The sequence below is a fragment of the Hakea prostrata genome, chromosome 2 (assembly GCF_041222555.1).
Source record: "Hakea prostrata isolate BN-2017 chromosome 2, UWA_Hpros_2, whole genome shotgun sequence".
Lineage (NCBI taxonomy): Eukaryota > Viridiplantae > Streptophyta > Magnoliopsida > Proteales > Proteaceae > Hakea > Hakea prostrata.
The window spans coordinates 66,280,031-66,292,003 of NC_142601.1; the positions used below are offsets into that span (position 1 = coordinate 66,280,031).

At 34.9% G+C, this 11,973-nt stretch overlaps 1 protein-coding gene across 3 annotated transcripts; it reads left to right on the forward strand.

The window, feature by feature from the left end:
• The first annotated feature begins 3,315 nt into the window (after positions 1 to 3,315).
• On the forward strand, positions 3,316 to 10,510 carry LOC149025766 (Thioredoxin superfamily protein). Of its 3 annotated transcripts, none has more exons than XM_089145974.1 (6): positions 3,316 to 3,407; positions 4,826 to 4,967; positions 7,815 to 8,192; positions 8,327 to 8,470; positions 8,886 to 9,091; positions 10,235 to 10,510. In XM_089145974.1, the coding sequence occupies exons 3-6, from the start codon at positions 7,945 to 7,947 to the stop codon at positions 10,393 to 10,395; spliced, it is 759 nt and encodes a 252-aa protein (XP_089002100.1). In that variant the 5' UTR covers positions 3,316 to 3,407; positions 4,826 to 4,967; positions 7,815 to 7,944; the 3' UTR covers positions 10,396 to 10,510. The 3 variants fall into 3 exon arrangements, with proteins under 3 accessions (XP_089002100.1, XP_089002098.1, XP_089002097.1); XM_089145972.1 differs by lacking the exon at positions 3,316 to 3,407 and adding an exon at positions 4,369 to 4,520 and having other exon boundaries at positions 7,778 to 8,192; XM_089145971.1 differs by lacking the exon at positions 3,316 to 3,407 and adding an exon at positions 4,369 to 4,520.
• The last annotated feature ends 1,463 nt before the right edge of the window (positions 10,511 to 11,973 follow it).

The following is an 11,973-nucleotide window of genomic DNA, read 5'->3' on the forward strand; positions in this document are numbered from 1 at the left end:
AATAGAATTGAAAAATGATTATATCATGAGGTGTTCCTGTAAGATATGTTTCATTGTCAACTTCACACCCACCAATCTTTTGTGACAATAAAAGTTGTAAAAGTCATTTTTTGTTCATTTTCTCGGGCAACAAGTTTCAGTTCTTCCCCAGATACAAGATCCAAGCTAAAAGAGATAACTGTTTTATATGAATGCATTGGATCCCGTCTCTCTCTCTCTCTCTCTCTCTCTTTCTCTGGGGAATGAATCGGAGGTCCAAAATGGTATGTTTCCGTTAACACGAAAAGGATGGAACTGGTGAATAACCCAAGAAAAAGTCAAAGTCGGACTTCAAATTAAACATAATCATTCAAGATAGAACCTTCCAGATTAATTACAGAATTGATAAGAACACAGTCAAATATTTCTCAAATGTTTAATATATTGGGCAGCTTACGCTGACATTAAGGGACCTGCACCTCTTTGATTAGAAGTTAGACATGAACCAGATGACCAAGGAAAACCAGTAATGGCCTAAGAATCACAAGAAGAATACTTCTTCTTTTTTTCTCCTTTTTTTTCTTTCTTCCTGTGAGAACTCAAAAAGATATTTAACTCACTGATTTCATAACTAGGGTTTTCTCAGTAACCTTTTGCAGCTTACGGTTCGACCCAGAAGGAGGTTCATGGTGCATCAAGGAGAAAGAAAGAGTGGGTAGCTACTAGCTAGGGTTCAAACCCATTAAATACTCAGTATCTTAGTCACCTTCTATATGTTGGCAGTGACATGCTAAGCGGTTTCTTTAGTGTTTGACATTTGTTTTTGGAAAGAGTCAAAAATATTAATGCGAAAGAGAGAAGGCAAGCATTTAATGGTATTTCCATGCATGTCTTTTGATATCTGAATTATTTGAAGTGGTCCAATTGAATTTTTTTTCTTTTTTTATTTTTAGTTAAAGGCTTCATTTATTCAATTCGAAAGGATTACACTCATGAAGAAGAAGAAAAACTACAAAAAGTATATGCATGAAAACACAAGATTAGATCCGAAGTAAGAAGCGAAAATTGATCAAACTGTCGTCCATGTAATATTGTGGATACCATTTGAAGTGGTCCAATTTTGCAGGCATGCAAGATTGAAGTTGAAAGATGATATGACCCAACAATGACTAGTTACAGAAGCTGTAATGGCATTAATGGGAGCATTGCAAGATGAAATGATCGGACAATGAGCAATTAAGGAAGCTATAATCGAATTAATGGAGGCACTGGTTTTCTTTTACGCCGGCTGCCTGATCTGCTCATCAAATTTGTTCTCTTTGGTCCCATTTTGAGGGTACCATTCACATCTATATCTTCAATATCTTCATTGACTTCAATTTTGTTTTTCTTGAATCAAAATAAATAGAGGTGAGTAACTATATTTGAAAGTTTCTCTTATTAACTCCATCTAACAGGACAAGAATTAAACAACTTCAAGGAAACTGTCATAGAAATATTGTTTTCAGGTTTGAGTTCCTGTGTCCTTTTCATGTAAATAGATTAGAAGGCTTGTTTCATCATCTCTCTTGAACTCCTCTATGTCACTTGTTCAAAGAATTCCTTTACAAAAATTAATACTTTTTTATCAACCAAAATCAATAAAAAGTAATTTTTCCACTCAAGGGTTACTTTTCTACTTCTACCCATATGATAGGAAGATCATTTTCGACTTTAATTAATGAATGTCAATCCTCATCTGTGTGAAAGCTCCTCATCAAATGAAGATTCTATTTTGCTTCTATATTCCCAATTGAAAGACTATTGAAATACACAACAAACATTTTTTTCAAAGAAAATCAAGACCCTCAATTGTTACAATTCTCATGTTTTGACTCTGGACAAAAGTACAACGATTTATTTATGTATTTTTAAAAGAATTTTAATCGAGGGAGAATAAACTATCATATAGGGACCAGTTAGACTAAGATTTAATTGTGGATTTGTAGTTCATCATGTAAGTTTTCATTGTTTTTCATGTATATCTTATTGTTTTGTGTGAAAATTGAAAGCCCTATCCATAAACTTGTCATGGCTAACTTGAGAGTTTTAACCACCAACCTTTTCACTGAGTACAGACGAGGGAGTTTGAACATAAACAATTGAGATTTGACGAACTTGGCACTCAGACCAAGAGGGATCAAATTTGATTTTTGGGCCCTGAATCAAGGGTAGCTTCAGCCGGATTGATACCTCTTAGCAAAGAGATCATAAGTTTGATTCTTATTGATGACATATGTAATATTTTTGAAAAATAAATATATGTCAATATGTGTATTCTCTATCCATTATCAAAATTCTCCATAAATATTGACGCGGTAAATTCAAAATTTTCATTTTTTAGTATTCAAGTTCAAATGATCGGTATTCATTTTATATGGAGTAGGAAAAAACCCCACAAATAGAGAAAAAAGTGATTTTGTCTACGAAGAGGGCCATAGCAAAAACAAAATTAATACAATCCAATAAGCGTAATATTATACAGACCCAGAGATAAAAGAGAGAATAAAAAGAGGCCCAAGCCCAAGCCCAACCTCCAGCCCATCCCAGCCCTAAGATTGATTTAAGATGTTTCACTCAGGCCCAACGCTGTTGAGCTTGGCCCAGTTTAACTTGGTCCCAATTGACCTTAATTTGGGTAACTTGTGCAGTCACTCTGTAAAATTTGGACAAAGAAAAAAGTAAAAATCAATTTGTGTGCACAAAATTTTTTTCAATGCCACCCGTTAAGATACTTTATAATATTAATGTTATTCATTGAGTTATTTAATTTATCAATTAGATCCTCTATTGTCAACATTGTAAGTCTTAATTAGTTTTTTTTATATCTATTTTCAATATTATATTTATCGGAAAAAAAATGAAAATAAAAATAATAACGCAAGAATAGAAATCACATAGATTCAAGAATGAAAAAAGATATTTTAGACTTGAAAACAGTAGATACAAAAAAGATGTAAAAGGAGAAAGAAAAAGTGAATCGTGCGTGGGGTTTTTAATCATGAGGGTATTCAATAATGTGAAAAAAATTAACTTGGCTAGTAAATTTTAGATAAAAAAGTGAGAATTTTTCACTAAAAAATGTCTTCTAATCTCAACCATTTATTTAGTATATTACACGTATCGCGCTGTCCATTTATTTAGTAAATTACACATATCGCGCTGTCGTCCTTTAAGGCGGTGACCCACAACCCGTTTGTCTATCGGATATAACCCGGTGACCCACGATCCGTTTTTCTATCGGATATGGATCCATTATCCGGATCGGTTGTTGCCTTGCTGCGTTGTCTAGAATGTTTCCAGCACTAACGCCTTTGGCTTTCCCATCTTAAAGGTACTTTGCGCTGCTGCTGTCTATTCGATTCTGCAATTCTCATTCGCAACATCTGGTTAGTCCTTCTTCCTCCCTCTCTGTGTCTGCTTTTTTTTTTTTCCTTAGTGAAATTTCGAGGGTTTGGCCAAAGGAATCTCTTTGGGTTTTTATTTCGTCGTCCGATTGAGTTATTTTGATTGTTTTACACCAACTATTGAAATTTAGGCATCGGTAGGTTTATCCCTAGCCATGTTGAATGGTGTAGCTAAAGACTGGATCTCTTTGAAGCCAAATAGGTTATTGAATTGCAAGTACTTCAAACTGGATTGAACTAATTGCGATCTATTTTTTTTTCTTTTTTTCCTGAGAAATTTGACCAGCCCACATTGAGTTTGCTTAACGTCATTCATCATCGTTTTGGTCTTGCTTTTGGTTGCTTCAAGTTTTTGTTAGAAAAGTACAACTGGTTTTGGAATTGGATCTGACTCGAGTAACTTAGTCAGGAGTCTCACTCCATTCCAACTTCTTTGAGGTTGCTGTGCACACTTCTCAGAGGTTTTGAGTCAGTCATCGAACCAAGGAGCTTGAAGCTCACTGCCCTCTGCAGCTTTGCTCTGTTCCTTACATCATTCGCACTAAGGAAAAAAAATCAGGAGAAGGTGGTTATGGGGAGACTCACCCACCACACCCAGCCACCACAGCCAGGTGTGCGATGCGGGTTGAACCACTGGTATATAAACCGGGGTTGGCAAACCCAAAAAAAAAAAAGTGAGGTACAGCCGCACATGAATGTGAAATATAATTTAAGACTCGTTTTTTATATCAATTCTCATTGTATATTATGAGTTTTTTTAATTGTTTTAAATTGTTTGGGATTCATTATTATTTTTATTTTTATTTAAAATAATAAAAAAACCTTCAAAATCCACAATGGATTAAAAGTCGATTATGGATTATTCTTGAAAAGTTATTCTCTTCCTTTATGCGGGGGTATACTTAAAATTTTGAAGTTAAGATAGGGGTATATCAGTAAAAACACATTATTTTATAAAATCACTTCTCAAACCCTACCGCATCTCTCATTTCCTGGAAAAATTCTTGTCAAGTCTACGGCGGCTTCTCTCAGACCCTCCTTCCCTGTCTCAAGGAAGCTCTCGATTCTTGCAAAAACAATTTCTCAATTCTGAAGGTGGATCTGCATTGATGAATTTCTTTTCTAGTTCTCTCTATTTTCTTGTTTCGGAGTTTTGAAAGGATTTATTTTTAATTTTATTTCATTTCTTTTTGGACGATCTGTATCACAAAGCTCTCCGTCGATGCTTCCTCCTGGTTGAGAAATCGTTGAGCAGTTTTAGATTTTTATAATACAAATTAACCGAGTAATTTACCTGATGTTTTGGATAATCTCTTCTTTTGGTTTTCGAATTTTTGGGTTCAGCTCTATTTCCTTGATCGATGTTGATCTTATTTTGTGACTGTTTGGTTAATGAACAGATTCAGTTTACCTGAAGCTTCACTGCCCAAAAGCTCATCAGCAATTCCAAGGGTTAGCAGACTAAGCAGGGCCTCAAAGATCGACTGACCTCAAAGACTTCTCCCCTGCAAAAGCCTCGAGTTTCAGTTGACCGTTCCTAAGGTAAGTGAAAGAAAGGACAGATTCTATTTTCATCGGTCATTGTTTTAACTTCCTAACAATTTAGGTGCCTGCCGATTAACAATCTGGAAAATACCGACTGATGTGTTTTGCTTAACATGGTCTTGGTGAATGTGCTACATTAGAATAACAACTTTGTTTCCAAGTGAAGGATGTTATTTTTTCTTGGAGTGGTCAGTGCATCAATTCTCCATGTGTAAAATACTGTGATTGGTATTGTCATGTATGCCTTGAAAATTAATGTGTATGTTGAACCACAAGTGAAAACAGAACTTCTATCAGAGTCTTCTAACTTTAACTTTGTACATGCTTGGGAAAATGGTGAGCATACAAAGCTATTATCCCCCAACTAGTGTCAATCATGTTCAGTGGATTTCATAATTTGTCTTTTAAAATTGCTAGGCAATGGGCTTGGTTTCCTTTTTCTATCTGAACACAAAAGGAAAAAAGAAAGCAAGCAAGAAAGATGATAAATTTGGACTGAATTCATCTTAGTTATTTGTGTTGCTTCAGCCATTCGGCTTTTGCAGTTTTCTCTTTCAGATTTAGTTTTGTGAAAATTTTCTCAACTCCTTTTCCTTAGAATAAGCAGATACTTTTTGATCTGTACCTCCTGATTTGTAAGACTGTTCACAACTCAAATGAAAAAAAAACTATATTTGGGATGCTGCACCTGCAAAATAAAGAAACAGTTAACACGTGATGCATGTACACAACATACTACAGGCACATATGTCCAAGAAGTTCAAAGCTCACACAAACATGTATCTGTTTTTCTTTTCACATGTAATACAAAATAAAACATGCAAGGTCAAAATAATCAAAACCAAAAATCTACATATAAATCATCTAAGCATAGATACCCAAGTCAAAACCATGAAGTGATGCTCTTATGGATTGATGAAACTGAGATTTTCAAAGTACGTGTTGTCTTATATCAAGTATTGTATCGCATTGGTATGTATAATCTAGCGGGCCCTTTTAAAAGGAAGAGTTAGAAATACTAAAGTGTCTCCCTGGAAGATGTAAATTATTGCGGAAGCTATTGGAGGGCTAAGTTTTAACTAGATCTGCTTGTAAATTTTCTGCTGGAAGTATCCTAAGGCCAAGGATTGAAGTATCGAAGTTTAGTATTGTATCATTAGGGGAATTAAAAACAGCATTGTTTCATATGAAGTATTGTGTCGTACAAGAAAATATTGAATTGTCTGCATGGAAGATGTAAATTATCTCGGAAGGAGTTTGGCTCTAAGGTTTGGTAAGGTTTAGTATTGCATCAAATCAGTTTGTATAATTTGTGTTCTCCTTTGAAAACAAAATGAAGAGGTGTATGGATATGCATTGTATTGATTTGATTGCATCCAGTATAGTAAAGTACCAAAAAAAAAAAAAACTCTTGTCAGAGGGGGATTTTTATTTTTTATTTTTTGGGGGTTGGGGGTGGTGGGGTATAAACATATCCAGGAATATTCCAAGAATGTAGGCTATGTTATGCAAGTCAAGCCAATAAAGATCATAATCTTCTGCATTTTATTGCCATTGGGTAAATGTGGGACCACTAGTCATCAATTTAGAATGAACAAGGGATCTACTCATCAAGGCAAAGACATTGTTAATAGCTGACCAACATGTTGATGATGAAGTACTCTAAATTTTAGATCATCTAGGTTACACCAAATGTATTGTAATCTTTGTCGTCTATCTAATCTATTCAATTTCTTCTTTACACCATTAATATGTTGATTTGCGCTGATTAATTGTGGTATTTTAGTCTTTATATTGTTATTTTTTAATCTATGCTATTCAATTTGAAAGCAGTGGTAGCGATGATGATGAGGTCTTGGACATTGCCGATGTGGTAGGCCGCATAGAACAATTACGATGGGAATCATATCGAAAGAAAATTGCAAAACAAATTGTGGAAGCTTATTAGGATAGATGATGAATGTATAGATACTTATTTTCTTTATAAGTATTTGGTGTAATTTTAATTTTAGTAGACATTACATTGATATTGTAGTAAGTATGATTGTTTTCTTGGAAAATTTATAGTTTATATGAATATTGTTAAGCTAATATTTTGTTTGATGCATTTTTTGGTAATTAGTTAATTGTTAATATTTAGATTAATAGAAAAAAATTTGTATTAATTTCTAGAAAATTTTCATTTTGACATACCAAACTTATTTTTCATTCTATAATTTATTGTCGACAAATGTCACCAAACCATTTTTCATTCTTGACCAATAAGGAATTCTTATACTTATTTATTTTAAATAGTCATAATAGACAATGAGAATTGATACCAAAAAGAGCCTAAATTGAGTTATTATGTATCCTTTAGAATTTCTTGTGTTACGCTGTGACCTAGAGAAGCAGGTCATTGGATCCAAAACCCTAGAGGGAAGTAAGGTTGCGGTTAGGTAGGAAGCCTGCTTTGCAGCCCAAGTGGGAGACATAAACTTATATTTTCCTCTTTCTCTTCTTTTTCCTTTACTTTTGGAGGTGGTATTTTGTACCAGCTTCTGCAATATGCACCCCCGTTATCTTTGTCCATGGTTCAGTTTCAGTTTCAGGTTGAGTTTTAGGTAATATCAGGACTGTTTTATTGCTTAGCAACTGATAATGTTTGCTTTTTAATCTTTTTTGCAATTCTAATAATTCTAACCAGCCTTTTTATATGATTGCCCTGTTTGATAGCATCATGTGTCAATCTTATTTAGTGTACTACTGAACATCTTGATGTTGTTTGATTGTGTTGATGTTCTCATATAACATCTGGGATTCAACAGAGTATCAAGATTGATATCGCAACAAATTTTGGTACAGGTGTTCATGAATGAACCAGAATATTAGAAGAAAGTGTTGATGCTGTGTGCTGGGCATTGGTGCATGTTTGTAGATACCTTTTTTAAACAGAGATTAAGAAACATAAAATAAGCTCTGAGCCCATCTGTCAATGGCGGACTACCATTTTGTTTATAAGGATGTTGAAGGAGCATCCACACAATGGGATGATATACAGAGAAAACTAGGTAATCTACCTGCCAAGCCTGCTCCTTTCAAACCTCCTAGCTTTGTTCCTGCTCAAGATGAAGACTTAAAGCCCAAGGACAAAGCTTGGATTGATGAGAAAACTGAAGAAGAGCTTGAAGAGCTTGAGGACGATGACACTCTTGAAGATGATCGGTTTCTTGAAGAGTACAGGTTCATTTTATGAATTCAGTCTTTCTCCCTTCCCGCAAAACTCTTTTTAAAAAGCATTTTTTTTTCCTGCATGGTCTCTTGTCTTAACTTTTAAATCCAGTTTGAAAATTGTAGCTTTTTATTGTGTCTAAAAGGAAGAAGAGGCTGGCAGAAATGAGAGAAACATGCAGGGTTTCAAGGTTTGGATCAGTTATTCCAATATCAGGATCAGATTTTGTTCGGGAGGTTTCACAGGCCCCAACAGATGTTTGGGTTGTTGTATTTCTGTTCAAGGAAGGGTAATGTTTGATCTTTTTCATCCTTCTTATCACTTGACTATTTTATTTTCTTGAGACTTCTTAGTTTTAGCTGTGCTGGATTTCAAATGATTTATTGTATACCTTGTTGAGTTGGGAAAAGTTGGTTCTATGATGTGGGCTGCTTACAATGTTATGACATCATGAGTGTATAGTTTATGATTTTCTTTTATTCATTTTTTCAAGAAAAATATCCATTAGAGATTGCACAAGCATGTCAAATTCAGAGATGCTTATGCTTTAGGATGTTAGTGGAGCATCTTGAATTAGTAGTTATAACTCTAGCGTGTCAAATTTACTATGCTGATTCTCTCCTGCATGCTAGATATTATTTGTCTATGCATACTTGCTTGTCAGCTGCTTTTGTCTTATTGATATTTGTCATAATTTCTAACAGAATTCCAGAATGTGGTCAACTGATGCCTTGTCTAGAAGAACTGGCTGCAAGATATCGAGAAACAAAGTTTGTTAAGATAATATCTACGGATTGTATTCCAAACTACCCAGACCGCAATCTTCCTACACTACTGGTGTACAATAATGGGGCTGTCAAAGCAACATATGTTGGCTTGCATCATTTTGGTCGAAGGTGCACACCTGAAGGTATTTGTTTAATCAGTGTTTTTTAGTGTCCATTTACATTGCTTTTCATGGGCATTGTCAACAATTTACTCCAGATTTTTATGGAAAAATTTTACTTGACTGTGGGTTAGGGTTGTCTTGGATCAGAGCTAATGTATTCAGTTTGCTTTTGGTTTTTTTTTTTTTTTTTTTTTTTTTTTTTTTGGGGGGGGGGGGGGTTGTTGAGTGAACCTGTTTGCTTTTTTTTTTTTTGTGAGACTTTGAGATCAAGTCTGTCAATGATATATATCAGGAGGTCTTGGGTGTCAGCCTCTTGGTTCTCATCTTCCCTCCTTCCCCATAGAGTATACTTGTAAGATTTAGGTAATGAGATTGGTTCTTATTAAAAATCTGTTTCTATTTGCACTCTTTTAAGTGTTGACTCATTTGTTCTCTAGGTCTTGATGGATTTCTTAGTTATGTCTTTATTAGTTGTATTTTCTGAAAGAGGTGGATAGGCTATGGTTTTTCACTAATAATTGGAGACTCTCAGAACTGACCTAGGTTGGGTTTCATTAGTTATTTATTTAATTGAGATTGTCCAATGGTGCTTGATTATATCTGATTGGCATGCCCCTTGGGTGATCGAAAGTGTGCTGGAAGCATGTCTTCAGGATTTGAGGCACCGTTTGTGGCTTGGACACCTCTCTTTATATCAAAACCATATTTTGTACAAACTATGATACACTTTCTACCTCTTCATCCCAAACTCTGTTTGGTTTCCTGTTTGAGTGGCATGGTGCATAATTGCTGATGTGGTAGTGCCACAGTGGGTATTGGCTTGAGGTGTAGGCTGCATGACCATGACCATCAGATCGGCAAATGGAGCAGCAATGAATGGGTGCACAATGCCATACCACCAGTCCTCACATGGCTGGGCCAAGTTGCTAAGCAGCAGGGCACCAGGGGCCATACATGGCCGTTTCAGAAGTGTTTTATAACAGAAACCTTTGTTGGTCATGACCACAGTACCGGGCTATTAGTCATGCTAAATTTTGTTTTCCAGGAGCTTTGTTGAAATTGCTGTTGCCTCCGTTTCTCTAATCCTTTTGTTGGTCTTTGTGAATAACTTTTACTACTCAGTTGGCTCGATCATTCTAAACTCACCTGTTTTTAAATTATCAGGTATTGCTCTAGCCCTATGCCAGTCAAATCCAGTTCTAGATGATGGTCAGAGTGGAAGTGACCCATCAGGAAAGGCCATCATTGATGGAGTCCGTAAGAGGTTTATAGAGAAGGTTGTGACACAGCATGAAGATGATGAGGATGGATCCTCGAGTGATTAGAATCTCGGGGCTCTGCCATTCTCATGTGATGGAAGGCAATGCTTTGTGACATAGGGCCAGTGTAACACAGATGGTTAATTAAATACTTCTACAGCATGCCAGTATATTTTATCAAGATTTGTGTGCAGGTTCGTTGAGCATGGTATTTATAGTTTGTTTTGGGACATCTTTAATTTGTCTTTCTTGCCAAAGCTCCATCATATGAATGAGGTAGATGATACTTCAACTTGTTGAGAATTATGTTATTATTGTCTTGATTAAACTAGGGTTGAATCTCTGCTGTACCTTCTTACGTATTCATACGGATTCCTTTCGGATGAAGTTGGTGATCTAACGTTTCTACATTTTAATAGTATTCTTCTTTGTAATTGATCGTGGCATTAACCAATCAAAATAAAGTCTTATACTAACCTAGTTATCGGTGAGCACTTTCGGATGAGTTGGTGATCTAACGTTCACTTTTAATAGTATTCTTCTTTGTAATTGTCGTGTCATTCCAATCAAAATAAGTCTTATACTACCTAGTTCAGAAGAGTATTCATACGGATTCTTTTCGGATGAAGTTGGTGATCTAACGTTTCTACATTTTAATAGTATTCTTCTTTGTAATTGATCGTGTCGTTAACAAATCAAAAATAAAGTCTTATACTAACCTAGTTATCAGAAAGTAAGGGGTCGAACCAGGGGAATTAAAAGACTATGTTACCAAGACCAAGGTTGAATTGAAAAATCCTAGTTGAAAGTAAATTTGAGTTTTTTTATTTTATTTTAAAAAACCAAAGAAATTAACTTAATAATTAGTGAGCAAAGAAAAGATGATTTAGAGAAAAGATGTACTTTTCTTCTTCTTTTGTCTCTATATCAGTCCAAAAGAAGAATTCTCTTACTCATTAGAAACAAAGATTAAAAATGAGCACATATTGGGGAGGCTTTCATTTGCCATGAGACTCAAAAACGTATAAGAAACAAATATTATATACACTCCCTTAACATGATTCGGTTATCTAATTTAAACTAAATTTTAATTTTATTTAAACCCACCCATAAATTTGAATTTTATTTAAATTCTAGTTTGTTGGATAACCTTTGAATTACTTAAATTCCACGTGGCACAATCCTATGAGGGAATTACTGGGAATTGTAGGGAAAGGAATTACAGAGGATGTGAATCCGTTTTTATTTTTATTTTTTATGCATCCTTACTTTAGAATGATTGAGTTAAGTGATAAAATTTCAATTTTCCTCTTTTACTTTCAAATTTGATTCATCTTTTAGGGAAAAATAAAAAAAAGAATGTAAGAAGGGATTTTTATTTGTATTGATCTTTTGGGATGCTTTAAGAGCAGATTTTCGGATTAACCCACAACTATTAAGAGGCAATCTACTATGAGAGACACTTTGTTCTATGTCATTTGAATTAAATCTATAAATGAATTTATAAAGCAGAAGAAACTTATTGACAAATGACCTTACCACTGCAAATTAAGAAGTTTCTTCTCAGGTGGGACTGTGGAAGGTGTTAAGAAATGCCTAGTTCGTCGCCAAAGATGATTGTAGAGACGGTACGATCCATCGTGG

Excerpts from the sequence above, each read along its gene's own strand:
- LOC149025766 (XM_089145974.1), top strand. The coding sequence starts at position 7,945 with ATGGCGGACTACCATTTTGTTTATAAGGATGTTGAAGGAGCATCCACA. Across the intron at positions 8,471-8,885 it reads GTATTTCTGTTCAAGGAAGG|AATTCCAGAATGTGGTCAAC; the intron begins GTAATGTTTGAT and ends AATTTCTAACAG. Across the intron at positions 9,092-10,234 it reads TCGAAGGTGCACACCTGAAG|GTATTGCTCTAGCCCTATGC; the intron begins GTATTTGTTTAA and ends TTAAATTATCAG.